This window comes from Camelus bactrianus, chromosome 26 (assembly GCF_048773025.1).
Source record: "Camelus bactrianus isolate YW-2024 breed Bactrian camel chromosome 26, ASM4877302v1, whole genome shotgun sequence".
Lineage (NCBI taxonomy): Eukaryota > Metazoa > Chordata > Mammalia > Artiodactyla > Camelidae > Camelus > Camelus bactrianus.
The window spans coordinates 23,971,034-23,988,752 of record NC_133564.1 but is presented as its reverse complement, the minus strand read 5'-3'; the positions used below and the strand labels follow the sequence as shown (position 1 = coordinate 23,988,752).

The 17,719-nt window shown below is 33.8% G+C and overlaps 1 protein-coding gene across 2 annotated transcripts in view; it reads right to left on the bottom strand.

Annotated features, from left to right (window-relative positions):
- TNKS (tankyrase) overlaps positions 1–17,719 on the bottom strand; it is a 159,559-nt gene that overhangs the window by 70,176 nt on the left and 71,664 nt on the right. For both annotated transcript variants that reach the window (XR_012502495.1, XM_074353645.1), the window contains exons 4-5: positions 2,989–3,025; positions 2,157–2,232 (exon numbers count right to left, since the gene is read on the bottom strand). Coding sequence is in view for 1 of the 2 variants with exons in the window: in XM_074353645.1 (XP_074209746.1) it covers positions 2,157–2,232; positions 2,989–3,025 (113 nt within the window). In the remaining variant the exon portion in view is untranslated. The remainder of the gene's footprint in view (positions 1–2,156; positions 2,233–2,988; positions 3,026–17,719) is intronic.

Below are 17,719 nucleotides of genomic sequence, written 5' to 3'. Positions count from 1 at the left end.
ATGTTCCAAAAAATATATAATTCTCCTTTGTGGTATAATCACTCAAAAATAAATTAATGAAACAATACCAGTAATAATATGTAATAACAGAAAATATATAATTCTCCATTCACATACTTCTGAGTTAATTTTCTAAGTGGCAAAGAGTACAGATGATTTTTTTCACTCAAAGGATAAAATTGTGTTCATCAGGGAGCATATTCGTAACCTAAGCTTCTGTTACACGCAAACTACCAGGCTTGTTCTGGTACAAAAGAGAGCTAATAGATAAGTAGAAGAAAAAGATATGTATGAATAACTACAGTTCAAGAACTCTGCCGTAAATGCCATGGAGTAATACAGAAGAGGAGTCATAGGAATTTGAATTAGGAATATATTAGATTCAGCTACAGGATTAAGGGGAGTGTATCCCCCTTTGGGGAGAAGGAAAAATAAAGACATTCTACATTTGTGCAGGGATTAAGGAAGGGAGAGGAGGTAATCTGTTAATTATCAGTGTCCATGCTCCTTAATTATTATGATTTACTGAGCTAGAAATGGGGCTGTCAAGGTATAATGGTAAGGATGGGAGAATAAGGCTGGAATAGAAATTGACTCCTGTTACAGTAATGTCACATACGTTTTGTAATATTAAAATGGCTATGGAAAACTGAAGTAGGTTAGACTTTAAAAGATATAGATATATCTCTCTAAATATATAGCTGCACTTATAGATAAGAAAGTCTTTTTCTGCATAGTGATAAAAAGTCACCTTATTTACTAAGAGGATCCAAACAAAATTTGGAACTCAAAGTCACTTAAGAATGTTAAAATTTACAAAACTGAAGGGAAAATGAACAGTTATTTAAAAACACCTCCCAAAAGTCATGAATAGTACTGAGTAAATCTTTGCTAATTTATAGCCTGATATATACATAATTTAATGTTCCATGAAAGTAGAATCCTCTCTCCAAATTATCCAGAGAAACTGAACACTCATTAGGTCATGTGAAATAATGTACAAGCCATCTTCAATAACAACATACATTCTGAAGGATTCAATTCCTTGCCACTATTATATGGGTTTCATTAGAATGGGAAAAAAAGTATGGAGACAGTCAAGGGAAACTGAATAATCTTGACCTATAAAATTATAACTCATAGAAAAATGATTTTTTAAAAGCAACATAGTTCATTATTTCTAATGGGTACCATCCATCCTGATAGTTTCCATAGCATATTTTCGATATAAATAATTCCAAAGGAAATAATTCTTTAAATATTAGGCATGAGACGATTTTCCTTAATATCTGCAGGATAACTTAAAAAATATTTTAGGTTTTTAAAATATAAAAGCCATCCTTTAACATTAAGAATTAACTGTCATTTTTAAAAGGGCAGTGAAAAGTGCTTTGTTTTTCAATATCTGTTAGGTAAATCACTGCAAAACTTTGCAGTCAAATATCAAAGGTTGTAAAGAATTACATTTGCAGTCTATATTCAGCAAGAATACGAAGCAGATAATGAAGATTCCAACTGTACATTTTATGTATTATCCTACACTTATGACAACTGTATATTAACACAGAATATTTTTCTCTGCTGTAATATATTTTCTTTCAATATATAATGATAACAACTTAGCCAATAAAATAATAATAAACAAAAAAAGCAGGGCTGTTACATGGACCTAAAAATTCATTAGCAATATTTTCCCAGCTTTAAATGGAAAAAGTGTTGGTTATCTAGCAAACAAATCTTCCTCTGCCAAATAAGAAATCAAGAATGCATATATCCTAACAAAGATGGGTAATTAGGACGTAAACAAATATTTCCAGTTTCTATTATCAGACACAGAAAATAATATTTGTTGTTGTAATTTTAATCACTGAAAAGCTAGTTCCATCTAACAAACAACTTTCAGTGTCTGACATTTAAGAGAAAAGGCTTAAGATCCATGCTTCACCAGCTTTGTGAATATGTCACAACTGCCAATAACAGATACAGCAGCATTTCACTTTACAGTGAAGAGATGCCAATAAAATATAGCCATATATATATGTGTGTGTATATATATGTGTGTGTGTGCATATATATACACACATAGTGATGCCAACTTCAAAAATCTTTACTGTTAAGCAAAAAGAAATCACTGAAGGAGAATATAAATGACTTACCTTTCGCCCATCACTCGCGTGGCAATTCACATTTAGAGGAGTCAGTAGAGCCATTAGTTTTTCTTCATTACCACTCCTATGAAAAGGTAGTAAGTCAGTTCCTATAAAATTATGGCGCTTTTTATGAATATTTATGGATTTTTTCACAAGAGTGGAAAATATTAAGGGCTTGCTTTGATTCCTTTTATACAGTTCTGATCGAATCTCTTTTGCTATGCTCAATTCAGTCAATATATTCCTAATTAATTCCTGTTAATCACCATATAATGGTACATCTTGGATAAGGTAGCTGTCTACATCTTTATTTGTTTTATTTACCTGCATAAAGTCACCTTCTTAATTACAAACAAACTTTATTCTGATAAGTGATCTAAAACACTGGAATTAAAAATACATACAAAATGCTGTACAAAGCTAATCAATTAAATTATAAATGACTAAGAACAAAAGAAAATGGATGAGAATTTTAACATTTATTTTATGCCCTTCATTCAAGCTTGGCTAGGAAAATTTCCAGAGAAAAATAAAGATATAGGTATTTAAATACTCTAAGAATATCATTTGAAAAGCTAGGCAACTAGGGTTTGCAGCTACCTTAAGAAATGTACCAAATAAAATTAACCTTATAATCATCACCACACTGAAAGACAGTCTCATTTAATACACTAATCATGCAAAATAAAGTATATAAAGATTTAGCATAAGGTCTTATCCACATTATCACACAAAATCCAAGCAAGACAATAACATAATTTTTATAGTCCTCCACCTGCCTTCCCCTTTTTCTCCCTTAAATGCATTATACTCACTTAAAATGAATGGAATCACTTACCTAGCAGCTTCTAGGAGTTCGTCTTTCTTGTATTCACCTAGATGATTGCAAAATATCATGCTGTTAGCATTTGGCAGAAGACAGATTAAGAAATGCAGTAGGCAGCAAATAGAGAATTAAATAGAGAAGAACAGAAAAAGAGAGTCCACACCCCGCTGGGTGATGGAGCTGTGACGTTAGCCAGCTTGTGAAGGCAGCATCACCAGTGCCTTGGAGACGGGCAGCAAATTGACGCAGCTTCTTGGCCAATCCTCAGATGAAATAGGTTTCTTCAGACGACCAATGAATGCTAAATCTCGTGTCCAGAAACACATTCCCTCTGATAACAGCATGCCAGTTGAAGACAATGTCCCCTCCCCCCTTTTCTATTCAGGCTGTCACAGTATACTTGTGAAGCATAATACATTCTGAGACAAAAGCAAAATAATGTGGCTCTTTAAAGGTACAAATTACTAGTCTTCAAAAAAACCTGCTTTATTTGTAATGACATGGAAGTTAAAAAAAAAAACATTAATTACCATTGCTGAGGTTTATAGCAGTAGAAAAAAAAATCAGGACCATGAAGCCTTTGCCTCGACAGGGTAGGTCTGTAGACCAGAAATACGTGAACTATGTACCAAATGCTATGAACCCCTTGGAGGCAGCGCTCTAAAAATTAAAACAGTGAATACATTCTTAAATGACAATAATATTCTAATGTGCTGCAATCTTAACACTTTATGTAAATTCATTACCAAATTTTAACAAACAGTAAATCTTAAAAATATTTTTAAAAGGGAGACTGGGGTCTCTGAGAAGGAGCAGAAATCCAACTATTAAGATGTGGGTAATTTTTCTCCATTCCATTTTTAATACATCACAGACTGAAAATAGGTATATAATTTAAAATCTTCAATACAAATTTTTTAGGGAATTCAAGACCTAACAAACAAGCTTTTGCAAGCACAAACGAAGGATAAGGGATTTTAATAATATACCGTTTGTTCACTGAAAAATAAAAAGAACAGCCAGGACTATGATTCAGCTATAATATGCTGACTCAGTTTGCCATATCATTAAAGAAATAATTATACAAAATGTCTAAGCAAATGACTACGTGAAAACAAATATTAACTATACATACAAGAAATAAAATTTTAGATTAAATGAAAATTATAATTCTACTAAGAAATAAGTTTAAATTACTTTAAAAATTTTATCATTTGTACTTACAAATTTCTTTGCATTTTGTTTCTGTTTTGCTACAGAATGCAGAATTTTGATGCAAATACTTTAAGGACATCTCACCATCACCAAGAATATGTTTAAATTCTATAGCCCTTCATTAACAAATTGTTTCAGTTTAATTTTTGTCTTGATTCTTGAATTAAGATTTTATTAAAATCTAGAAACTGTAAACAATTATTTTCAAATAAGGAAAAAGTTGTGAAATATCTATTCTCTCCTAAGGGAATTTTATATACCAATAAAGTCACAGGTTCAACAAAATACACAGATAAACTAGAATGTATAATTCATGGTAAGAGTTGGTTTTCCCAATTTCTCATATATTATATTCCAGATTCTTTAACTAATTGACAGTTTAAGATTTATATTATTATAATCCCTTGGCCAATAAAGTTCTTGTCTTCCCAAAACCAAAGATCTATCTTTATATTAGATATTTTAGGTGGCAATATGGAAGTGAGTCAATTTAAGAAGCTCCTTCTGAGGAAAATGGTATGACCCATACCCTCAAATGCCTTAACAGTCAAGAGCAATGTAAGTCAAATTATGTAATTAGCTATAATAATCATTCATTTAGTGAGCTAGCAAACATTTATTTGAAAGATCTATAGGTCAAATTCAAAATCAAAAAGACACTAACATGTCTGAACTCGAGGAATACTAGTCTATTAAATGAGACTGACATGTAAACAACAGATGATTACAGTAGAGCAGGAAATGAATCTCAGGGAATGCTATAAAAGTTTTAAAGGCTAGTCTAAATGGCATTAATAAGAGGCAGGCTAATTTGAGTTCAAGGAAGGTTTTCTGAAAGAGGGAAGACTTGTATAGCTTTTAAAGGAAGAACAGGTGATCCTCAGGTGAAGAAGCGTGGGAGAGAAGGAAGCAACTACAGGAAAAGAAATGAGAGGGGAAATGCTGCTGAAGCAAAGGACATTTGCAGGGGAATGGGTAAGGATGAGGCAGAGAAGAAATAGAAAGATCACATGAATGGCTCTTGAAGAAGTTTGCACTTTATTTTGAAAACAATGAGGAAATATTGTTAACAAGGTGAGTGCAAAGCATATTTAAAGATCTGTAAGTTTTCTAATTATTTAAAAATATTTCCATAGTCTACTCCAGTGAACTTCTATGGGGGAAGAGAGTGGCCCAAGGAGGAGAAAGGAGGGGTGGAGACAATAAATTTTGACGTAGTTTATATTTGGAGTAGGTATAAATTCTCTGATACATAGTAAAAACACACTGAAATTGAGGACTGAAGGTAGCTAATATTAAAACCTAAGTCATAGTGGAAAAGTGGACTTGTAAGCTAGGAAATAAAACTGCAAAATATTTGGGATCTTCAAAGTTCAAATCAGTCTACTTATAAAACTTCTCATCAAGTATAGCTTATTGATGTTTTCTCCAAATGGCACATTATTTGAAAAAAAAAGTTATTCCCTCAAGGATAAGCTGATAATAAACCAAAGCTTTCAAAAGGAAACACATAAGTGCATCCAACAGTGTCAGATCCAGGTAGTACAAATGACTTCTTACTCTGTTAGAAACCCCAGTACTTTAATCAGCTTTTCTGCAATACATTCCAACATCCACTATCTGGTGCCCGAGGACCACAATCCATAAACAGTCAAAGCTATTTTTCAAATGCTACATCGCAGGAACAACCAGCTTAATGAATTTAGAGTCCTTCACACACTCTGACAACAAATCTGAGCTACTTACTTAACAGCCAAACGCCCAGTTGTTTCCTTTTAGCTGAGAATCTGCAAATACTCTAGCTGAGACTACGGTGCTCTACGGAGCATTTATATTCTTTAATAATATCCAGATAAAGGCTAGCAATAGATACGCCAGAAAGGAAACCAGGCAATTATAGTCAAGATAATAGCCAGGAATGAAGAAACCAGATGCCTTAAAATATTTTTCTTTGATTAGAATAAAATAAGTGGGCTAAAAACAAAAAAGCAAGCCACACAGTTTACTTTCCAAAGTCTGAACTGTTTTTACTTAAACTAAGTATTAATAGGATGCATGTAAAGATAAAATACACACACACACATACATGGGGTGGAGGGGGCAGGAATATGAGTCAGTGTATTAAAGAGGTATGTTCTCAGAAAGAAGGTTAAAAAAATAAAGGTTAAAAAAAAGTCTTTGTATTTCTCTCAGGTAGTTAGAAACAACTTCTCTTTCACTTACTGGGAAGGCAAAATGACTTTTTGAATAAAAAAGAAAACCTGAATCTAAATAGAAGTCGTAATTACTGACTCGTTTCAATTTCAACATCTTAACGGGCTTCTGTCCCTTTCTTCAGCAACTGACAAGATCAGAGTAGACGAAGCTTTCTAAAAATGAATCATGTGGTTTTGTGGAGATGGAACAACATGGAAAGATTAAGAACATGGAATCACAATTCCTGAAGTAATAAAGGACTAGAAAAGAATTTTGACCTTTCTTTTCTCTCCTTTGAAACCCTGCATAAAACATAACTATCAGTAACATCTCTTGTTACATGCAATGAGGGGGAATGTAACTTGAAAGTCACCTTTCTCCTGTCACCTCACCCCTAATTTCAGAATTGCTCTCCTAAGGGATCATCAACATATTCATTTACAGTTAATGAAACTGATGCCAAAGCAATTAAACGAACAGTCTAAGGTTTCACTGAGTATTATTCAGTATCTGTCAAGGCCTGAGAAAGGCTAATATGTGTGCAGAAACTAACCAAATCTGAGCTCTGGAAAAAGTGATGTAAACAAAAGAAAAGATTAACAAAACAATAATAGCAATAAAACTATTTTTTTAAATATTGACAAAACTATTTTTAAATAGGTTGAACATATTTATATAACATAAGCCAAATATTCCCATCAAAATTGCTTTAAAACATTGAACTTTCACATGGGCTTGAAAACATGCTCTACTTCTCCCAAAATAAGTATATAAGGTTTACATTTTAGTTTTGTTTTAACATTTTGGATGAAGGGACTAGGAACGGAGAAAATTTATTCTGGGTCTACTAAAATGATCAATGCACTTTGCATTTCCCATAGCATGTGTTAATTCCTCATGCTTTAGGTATTATCTCAAGAGAAGGGCTACACAAAGACTTCAATCAAGTTTACACTGTATAGCACAGGGAAATATATACAAGATCTTGTGGCAGCTCATGGTGAAAAAGAATGTGGAAATAAATATATGTATATTGATGTATGACTGAAAAATTCTGCCTTACACTGGAAACTGACAACATTGTAAACTTACTATAACTCAATTTAAAAAAAAAAAAAAAGAACCTCAGTTATATAGTTTAGGGACCCTTATGTTGCTGAGTGCTACATGGTATCATGAATTGATAATTCTCATGTAGGTATTTTCTCATCAAGGTACCAGCAAATATATGAGATGAACTGATTCCTGTAGCTGAACTGCCAGCCAATATGGGGAATAAAATATTAATTTAGGTGACAATCCATTGTGTTTTCACTAATAGATTTGAAAAATTAGAAACAGCTATGGAATTGTGGAAGGAATTTCACTGAAGCACCAGGGAATAATCTAATCTCAAAATGTTAAGCTAGGTCTTCCACCAAAAGCATATTTTCAGACAGACTGATACCAATGATACATAAACATGACCTCAGGAATGGTCTGAATTCTCTTTCCGAAATTATTTTTCAAGTTATTTGAATGATTTAATTCAATTAATCACGAATTGAATTATTATTTCTCTCTCAATCTTTCATGAATATTTTCAGGGCAATTTGGGAGGAAAATTACAAGGTATTAAGAGTTCTCATGCCTTCTTCCTAGTTCTGAATCCTATCAATCTTCCCACTCATTCCAACACTGCTTTAAAGTCCATACCATTAGTGAAGTCCAGAATCACAATCAAACTAAACACTCCACATCAATTTTAAACATGGAATAACAGGGGGCTTTAAAATTTCAGACTTGGATACAGTATTTTCCCGGTGGAGATCCTTTCTATCTTTTGCCTCCTACAGCTTTGACCTTTTTAATTAAGTAACATGAACCCTTCCCTGTGCTTTAATACTATCATAAACTCTAAGCTGTGCTGTCCAAAACAGTTCAGCTTGAGAATTTTCCAATTCTTTAGGAAAATGGAAATGTCCCACTCCCTGCAGGGCAGCTGAAAAATCAACTTTCAAAAATAAAAGGCCCCCAAATACAACTATATTATCTTATGTCACAATATTTAAACAATAAATTATCTTACATGGTAATGAAAAAAACTAAACCAATGTCCTAGAATATTTCAAAAACACAATAAAACATTCAAACATAACAAGGGTTCTGCAAAAAAAACATATAATGCAGTCAATAAACATGACTGTCAGTAGTTTCTCTGTGTGCAGTAATATGACCTCATTTACCCCCAGCAACATCTAAGATACACATCCCATTTATGGACACCCAGCAAGGTTTCAAATAATTTATATCTATTTCTGACATTCTACAATTGTATTTGGAATGTGACTGAAGACTTTTTGCTGATTTTTTTTGCTAAGTGTTAAAATTTGGGACACAGCTATAAATACCCACTGGCCAAAACCAGGTTATATTACAAGATACATACATTCTCTAAAGTTGGATATTAAAAACCAAGAAACGTGTTCCTACAGGACACTGTTAACCAATGAGACATTCCACAAAGTGTGCCTGTACTTTAAAAAACCTTTTGATCTGTCAAAAAAGATAAGAAGGGAGGGATGGAGGAAGGAGGGAGCTCTCATTCCAAGCCTGTCAGACTGACACAATGTATTGAGTCTGGGCACTTAGATGGCCACTGCTAAGCCATCAACTTTCTGTGCTAAAGACTGGTCAGGGCTGAGAGAAGCAGGATATGACTTTTTACAATTACGATGTTTGTTCTCAAAAATCATATCTGATCAAAAACAGACCAATAGTTTTTATATTTTTTGTTCTGTATCAGTGATTCTTTTTCTGTAGTCATCAATCAACAATTTCTTATATGCCAATCCAAAATCCAAAAAGCTCTAATAATTCATTTGGCAGCAAAATTTGACTCACTTAGGGGACATAGCTATCATGTATTTCACTGCAAAAATATTAATGTTTGATTACAGGGCACAGCCCCAGACTCTTCTAGGATTTTTATACAGCATAGTAGATATACTGTGTCTTATTTTATCTATTTACTTACTTAAGTATAACTTAACATACAGCAAAATTCACCCTTTGCAAATGTACAGTTCTGTGAATTTTGACAAACTTATACAGCTGTGTGGCCACAATCTCAAAATTTGAACATTTCCATCACCCGTAATGTTTCCTCAGGCCCCTGTACAATCAATCAATCAATCCCAACCCCATGGCAACCACTAATTTCTGCCTCTGTAGTTTTACTTTTTATAGAATGCCATATAAATGGAATCACAGAATATGTAGTTTTTTGAGTATGGCTTCTTTAACTTAGTATAAATGTTTTCGAGATTCTTTCATGTTTTGAACATAGCAGTTACATTGTTCCTTCTGATTGCTAAGTAGTATTCCATTATACGAATGCATCTGGATTTGTCTATCTGTTCACTAGTTGATAGACATCTGGGTTTTTTCCAGGTTTGGTGATTGTGAATAAAGCTACTGTAAAAATTCAAACTGGATTTTATATGGACCTATGTCTTCATTTTCTTTAGGCAAATACTTAGGTGTTGGGGGTATTGTGTAGTAAGAGTATGTTTAAGTTTGTAAGAAGTTAGACTTTAAGACTGCCAAATCATGTCTTTTTTAAAATTTGAAAAATTCTTAATTCTGGAAAATGGACATGTCATCTATAGAGTGGAAAAATAAAAAAAGAGAAAATTGACTAATGAAAAATATAACAGTATTGCTGGAAATCCTAACCCTGCCTCTTCTGGGGGCAAGTCACCTAAACTGAACTAATTTGCACAGCTTTCAATGCTGCATTTCTTACTTGTTCTGTCTTTTGCATTTTTTTTTTAAATAGGGAGAATATACAAAGTTGATCTCTTTATTCAAAGAACTGTTTTGTATGTAGTATCTACAATCTCAGAGTATGAGAATATATAAACAAAGCATTTTTTGATTTATAGGAAACATACTGTTGTTATCTGTGAAAAGAAAATTACTTTCCTGCAGTCCTCGCTCTTATCAGGATGCTCGGACCCTCAATGCATCAGCTTACTGACGGCCTGGAGTCTGGTAAGGCACCCATTTGAGATTGTCAGACCTCTGCCTTCCTACAAGTATAAGGAACTAAGGACATTGAAGCTAATGCAGAAGTACAAGTGGACTACTTTTTGGAATGATGTAAGAACTGTCTTGTTTTCATTGTAATTACTGCATATGAATGCATTTTATTTTTTGTGTATTTTGTGTCCTGTTTAAAAAGTCTCTGAAAGATGTAGCAACTTTGCAGTTTTGGTCTTTCCAGGAAATGCCAATTATGATTTCTTTTTTTAGCTGCAAATGCTTAACTTATTTTTTCTAATATTTCCCCAAAAGTATCACTAAATCTCTTATTTAGGGTTAGAGTTAATTAAGTTTAGTGAAGTCTGATTAATGGTATTTTTCCTGGGCATAATTTTTCTTATTCAAACTCTCATTCTTTTTTTTTTTATGACATTCATTCATTAGTTCTCCTTTGAATAACATCTTTTACTTATTCATTTAACAAATATATTCACTATCTACAATATACCAAGTGTAACACAGCTACTGCTACTACTGTATCATGTACTGGATCTTGAATTAGTAGGACAAAGATATATGTATTACTGATTGACATTATTGTTACATTTTTATCTACTTTCCATATTTTGTTCAGTTGAGAAGGAGATATATGAGGATGCTTATTATTTCAGAAAAATATGGAGAAAAAAATTTAAAGTTGAGGAAATGAAGAGGACATATTTGCAATACTTTGGGAAAATTTATTTTGTTGTATTTTGCTTTGGGAAATTGTCTCAAGTCTGTCTACATGTAAATCAGGAAAGACATTTTTATTTGAAGTGACAAATAGAAGAAATAGTAGTACAGTTCAATTTTGGATAATCTTAAAACTACATATCTTATTGGGATATATTCTCCTATGCAGAAAGGGCAAGAAGCCAAATGTCCACTGAATATTTTAATTTTCTTATCTGGAATATATTTAGCCCCATCTCTTAGTATCAGTTTTACTGTCCAGCTTCTATTTATTTTAATAGCAAAATAGGGCAGCAACATTTCTAACAGAAATATGTATAAGACAATCATATATCAATAATAAAAAAATTTGAGTCAACATCCTTTGTCTTCTGTGTGTGCTGAAACTTCTTAGCAGAAACTAGATTTATGTAATTTTCAGTGCTTGATATTATTTTTCCAGTTGATGGTTATTCAGAACTTCCTTGTCCCTCTTTTTTTAGGAAGCTGCTTAGATTAACCTGTGATATACATCACTTCATGCATACAACCCTGCTATAATGTTCAGACACTGATGGCAACATTAATTTGGTTTTTTCCATGGTTAGGTTTTAGTTTTGCATTTATCCATAACTTCATCGTAGCGTTTGCCTGTGAGAAATGTTTATTACCATTTCTAAACATAGATAACTAAACATACAAATTGGAGGTACTACGTACAAAAGTTTCTTGAATGAAGAGATCCAATTTGTATACTAGTTTTCAAATCAAACAACAAAAACAAATTCTTTTTGAAATAATTTTAATATGCATATATTTCATATCAAATATTAAAAAAATTTCTAAAGAAAAAAGGAGTTTTGAATATTTTGTTATTTTTACTCTTTGATGGGCTTATTTTTGCTCCTATAAATTTATCAACTACCCTCATATAAAAATTATCACTTAGTCTTATTTAAAAAGCTGCAACCATAAAAATTAATTCTCTTGAAACACTCAAGGACTAAATCACTCTGGATAGCCAAGTTTTCAACATAACTGCTAATTTAGCATTTTAATTCCTCTGTTCTTCAGGGAATTTCTTTCTGAAATATGTTAAACACTTGTATGCATTCAAAACTGGATTACTCCAAACATAATTTTACCTTTCTTGACAAATCAGGGCCAATTATTACAAACCTCCACCAGACTGTGCAATAATATAGCAATGCTCTCTGGGCCTATTGAGATGTGTCAAACCAAAATGACTCTAGAATCCTATGCATTTTATTATTTTTTCATGCATAATTTATTCTTCTCTCTTCCTTTGTGCTAATGAATCTCTTTATGTATTTCCATTTAATTCAGAGTGTCTAAAATGCTGTTTAGTAGAAATATAATTCAAAGCACATATGTAATTTAAAATTTTCTAGTAGGCATGTTTTTAAAAAGGTAAACATGAGACACTATTTTTAATAATATATTTTATTTCATCCAATATTTACTGGATGAAAATATTATCATTTCAACATGTGGCACTAGGTGCATTTCATATGCCCAATTGCCATCTGTGGCTAGTAGCTACTGTACTGGACAGTGCACACCTAAAACCATCATGAGCTGGAAGACTACAAAACTCAATAAGCATTGTCACTATGTAGGAGCAAATTCTCTCTGAGTGAGGTGAGAAGGACTCTCCTAAGTATAAGGAATTTCTGATTCAGAGCATGACTTCTAGACTTTTATTTGGTAGGGGTGGAGCAATGGGTGAGAAAGAGAAGAAAAGGGAAAGGGAGGGGGAAGAAGGGAGAAATAGGAGAGAAAAAGGAGAGCAGTGAAAACAGAGTTAGGAATGAGGTCAGGAGGAGAAAAGAATCCAGTAACAAAGTTTGTGAGAAGGTGAGAAACTCAAAGGGGAGTAAAATATAAGAAGTATTGAGCATTAATGACCAGAATAATACAAAACAAGGCTTTTATCAGTAGGGAATCTAGGGCTTTTAAAGATGTATGCGGTAACAACGATAATTCACAGGTATCGAGGACTGAAGAATCTTTGCAACAAGCTACAGTATCCAGAGGAGGAGACCAGTGTGGGTAATGATGACTCATAGGGGTAGCACGAGCTTTTTATAAGGTTACGTCTCCCAAATGCGTATGCCAAGAATTGACTGAGGGTATGCTTAAATAATGTGTCAGATATACCACTGATCACTTTTACTGAATCTTGTAGAGATGAACAACTTTACCAAAAGAAATACAGACCATCTGTAGTGACTAAAAGTCCTGGGCAAAAGACCTGGTAAATTCATCATTTCTCCCTGTTGACTAATTTAAGAAAAAGGGACATCTGAAGGGAGGAAAAAAAGGAGCTGGCTATCTAGACAACATGGAGGAACAAAATCTGGTCTGAGGAAACTGAGCTTAGGATAAAGAATAATGGCAACTGATAGCATTACAAGAAGAACGTGAAGAAAGAGGATAAATATAGTTGTTATTAGAGTAAAAAAAAAAGTCAACTGTTCAAATATAGAAATCAAGAAAGACTAAAAACTGGTTTAAGACTAGCCTAGATTAAACTACTCTGAAGCTGGTTTGACAGGAAGCTCAATGAATCAATGTAACAAATTGACCAAAAAAAGCACATGGAAACTTACATTGTATCAGTAGAGGAAAAAAAAGAAGAAGGAGGGGCTACTTGGCTTACAGTATAAAAGACTGAGGTGGTAGAGGTGATGATTGTAGTTATACGAAGAGTTAGCTGCCTTTTGTTGTAACAAATTACTAGAAACTTAATGGTTTGAAACACAAATTTATCCTCTTACAATCCTGGAGGTCAGAAGCCTAAAACCGATCAGCAGGGCTGGGGGCTCTAGGAGAGAATCCATTTCCTTGCTCTTCTAGCTTCTAAGGGGTGCCAGCATTCCGCATCACTACAACCTCCGCTTCCACATCATATCTCTTCCTCTGATTGACCCTCTTTCATCCTTTCTATGAGGACTTTTGTAGTTATATTGGACTTACCAGGATAACTTAAAATAACCACCCCATCTCAATATCCTTAACTTAATCATATCTGCAAAGCTCCTCTTACTCCATGAAGTAGCAATCACAGACAGGTTCTGGGAATTAGTATGTGGACAGCTCTGGGGGATGATTATTATATGTATCACAGATTAGTATATGGTAGATAGAAGATTTTTAACCACAACGAATACTGCTTCTCAAATACTACTCCTCTATACATGGAAAGTAGATTATTCTTTCTAAAGTTCTTATAAGCTGAAAGGAATAAAGAATTTCCTTCAGCAACGTTCTCCTAGGGCAATCTACCCAGGCAATAGAAATAAAAGTAAAAACAAACAAATTGGACCTAATTAAACATACAAGCTTTTGCAAAGCAAAGGAAACCATAAGCAAAAAAAAAAAAAAAAAAAAGACAACCTATGGAATGGAACAAAGTATTTGCAAAAGATGAGACTGACAAGGGCTTAAGTTCCAGAATATGTAAACAGCTCATACAACTTAATAAGAAAAAAACAAACAACCCAACCCAAAACTGGGCAGAAGACCTAAACAAGCAATTATCTAATGAAGACATACAAATGGCCAATAGGCACATGAAAAAATGCTCAATATCGCTAATCAACAGAGAAATGCAAATCAAAATGACAATGAGGTATCACCTCACACCAGTCAGAATGGCCATCATTCAAAAGTCTACAAACGATAAATGCTGGAGAGGGTGTAGAGAAAAGGGAATCCTGCTACACTGTTGGTGGGAATGTATTTAGGGCAGCTGTTACAGAAAACAGTATGGAGAGTCCTCAAGACTAAACATAGACATTCCATATGATCCAGTAATCCCACTCCTGGACATAGAACCAGAGGGAACCTTAATTCAAAAAGATACATGTACCCCAATGTTCATAGCAGTACTATTTACAATAGCCAAGACATGGAAACAATCTAAATGTCCACTGACAGATGACTTGATAAAGAAGTTGTGGTATATTTATACAATGGAATACTACTCAGCCATAAAAAAGAATAAAAATGCCATTTGCAGCAACGTGGATGAACCTGGAGACTGTCATTCTAAGTGAAGTAAGCCAGAAAAAGAAAGAAAAATACCATATGATATCACTTACACGTGGAATCTAAAAAAAAAAAAAAAAAAGACAAACGAACTTATTTACAAAACAGAAACCGACTCACAGACATAGAAAACAAACTTATGGTTACCAAGGTGGGGAAGGGGATACGAAGGGATAAACTGGGAGTTTGAGATTTGCAAATACTACTATATATAAAATAGATAAACAACAAGTTTCTACTGTATAGCACAGGGAACTATATTCAATATCTTGTGATGAAAAAGAATATGAAAGCAAATATGTGTTCATGTATGACAAGTATGCTGTACACCAGAAACTGACACATTGTAAACTGACTATACTTCAATAAATCAATACACACAGAAAGAAAGAAAGAAAGAAAGAAAGAAAGAAAGAAAGAAAGAAAGAAAGAAAGAAGAAAAGGAAAGGAAAGGAAAGGAAAGGAAAGGAAAAGGAAAAGGAAAAGGAAAAGGAAAAGGAAAAGGAAAAGGAAAAGGAAAAGGAAAAGGAAAAGGAAAAGGAAAAGAAAGGAAAGGAAAGGAAAGGAAAGGAAAGGAAAGGAAAGGAAAGGAAAGGAAAGGAAAGGAAAGGAAAGGAAAGGAAAGGGAAAAGGAAAAGGAAAGGAAAAAGAAAAAAAGATTTTTGTGTATTGTGAAAGAAAAATTCTGGTGAAATTCTGGTGAACCTCATCATACCTCCTTTCAATTGCAAAGGAATTAAAATGTAATTTTTTTGTAAAAGCATTTTTTTCTATGAGGAATATTCCATTTTTATCTAGATTAGGAATAAACTAGGGAAAAAGATAAATTCGAACAGAAAATCACAGTAGATGTGCTGCCCAAATGCCTGCTCCTTACTTTCAGGAAGCACTCTCTCTCGTGTTTGGGGCATTGCTCCACTTTTACTGTGATTCTGTGAGCCCCTGGTCACAGAGCCCCACTCTACCCTGGCCAACTGTTATTCTCCTGCCACACACCAGTGACTGACTCAGGCAGAGCTGACTCAAGCAGCTCAAAGTTCTTCCTTGAGGCTTTTCACTATACCACTGTGAAAGAGCCTTCGTTTTATCTTAGAAAAATAATAGAAGTTACAGTGTTGTGCCTGAGAACTGCCAAAGGCCATACTCCTCTACACATGTAGAGCCTAAGAAAACAAAAAAACACAGAGACAAAAAATGGAGACAGAGAGGCTGGTGTCCCTGGGCGGTGGGAGAGGGGACTAGAAGAAAGAACATGAAGTGGGCAGGAGGGAGGAGGTACAGGAGAGAGGGTAAGAGGGCATAGAAGGGGGCAAAAGAGTGCTCTGAGTGGGGCAGAAAGGATTGAGTGGGTCAGATAACTAGTGGCAGTCAGACACCATATAGTTTGAGTCTCAAGATCCTGTAGACCTCAATGTCAAATATATTCTCATCTTTATGTGGTTAGTACCCTTAACCAACAAACTTTGTCAGTTAAACAACTGTAATTTGATTTGAGTATTTACAATGTGCTTTGTTCTCTTCCCTTTAACTTCCTCCCACTTCACCATTGAAAAAAACAGGTAAATTCAAACCAATCTTTAGCAGCTGAATTCTCCAACCTACTTTTCAAAAACACGATCTTAGGTAGATTCCAAATAGTTTAACACTGATATGGTTTAATTCAAGTTTACTTGCTTCATATGTTTTTTTTAAGAAGATTTTCACATTTATTTTATGTAATTCACAAGACCCTTTAAAATGCATATTATATAAGCACCTTACTCAGAAATAATTTTCTAGAAAAGTATACACACACACACACACATATTTATTCTTTGACCTAACAACAAAATCTTTCTGGCAAAAACATTTGCATCTGGGATTTTTACAGTAATCTTTGATATTAGACAAGATGGGTTAATGATGATTCTCTTCCAGGGCTATACATGCTTATTAGGATAAAAATACATTTTTTAAAGACTGGACAGACTTCAAATAAAAGGAGAAAATAGAGAGCTCTAAATGAGTCAAGATGGTATATTATTGCTGTCTTGAATCTTTTTTCTTCCCCTAACTTTATGGCTTTAATCATAAAGATTGGGATGGTTTGTGAACATGTACATGGGGGCATATGAGCTGGGCCTGGCTTGGGAATCACTGGTAAGTAATCACTGGGAAAATAAGGAGCATCACCTTTTGTGCTAGATATTTTGAATAAATCCTGGGACTGCTACTATCTAGCCATGTGAGTTTGACCATATCATTTAACCTTCCTCTGTGCTTCATGCTTCTCATTGTAAAACAAGAAAGATAAAGCTTATCTTATGGGTTGCTCTGAGGGTCAGAGATAATATAAATAAAACACCAAACAATGTTTACCACACAGTAAACCTCCACACAAGATACCACACAAGATGATGATGATGATGATGATGCTGCTGCTGCTGCTGCTGCTGCTGCTGCTAGTAATAATAATGCTTTTCAAATTTTAAAGTGCTTGATTCACTAACAACTGTTCATTATTTCTCCCTATAAATCA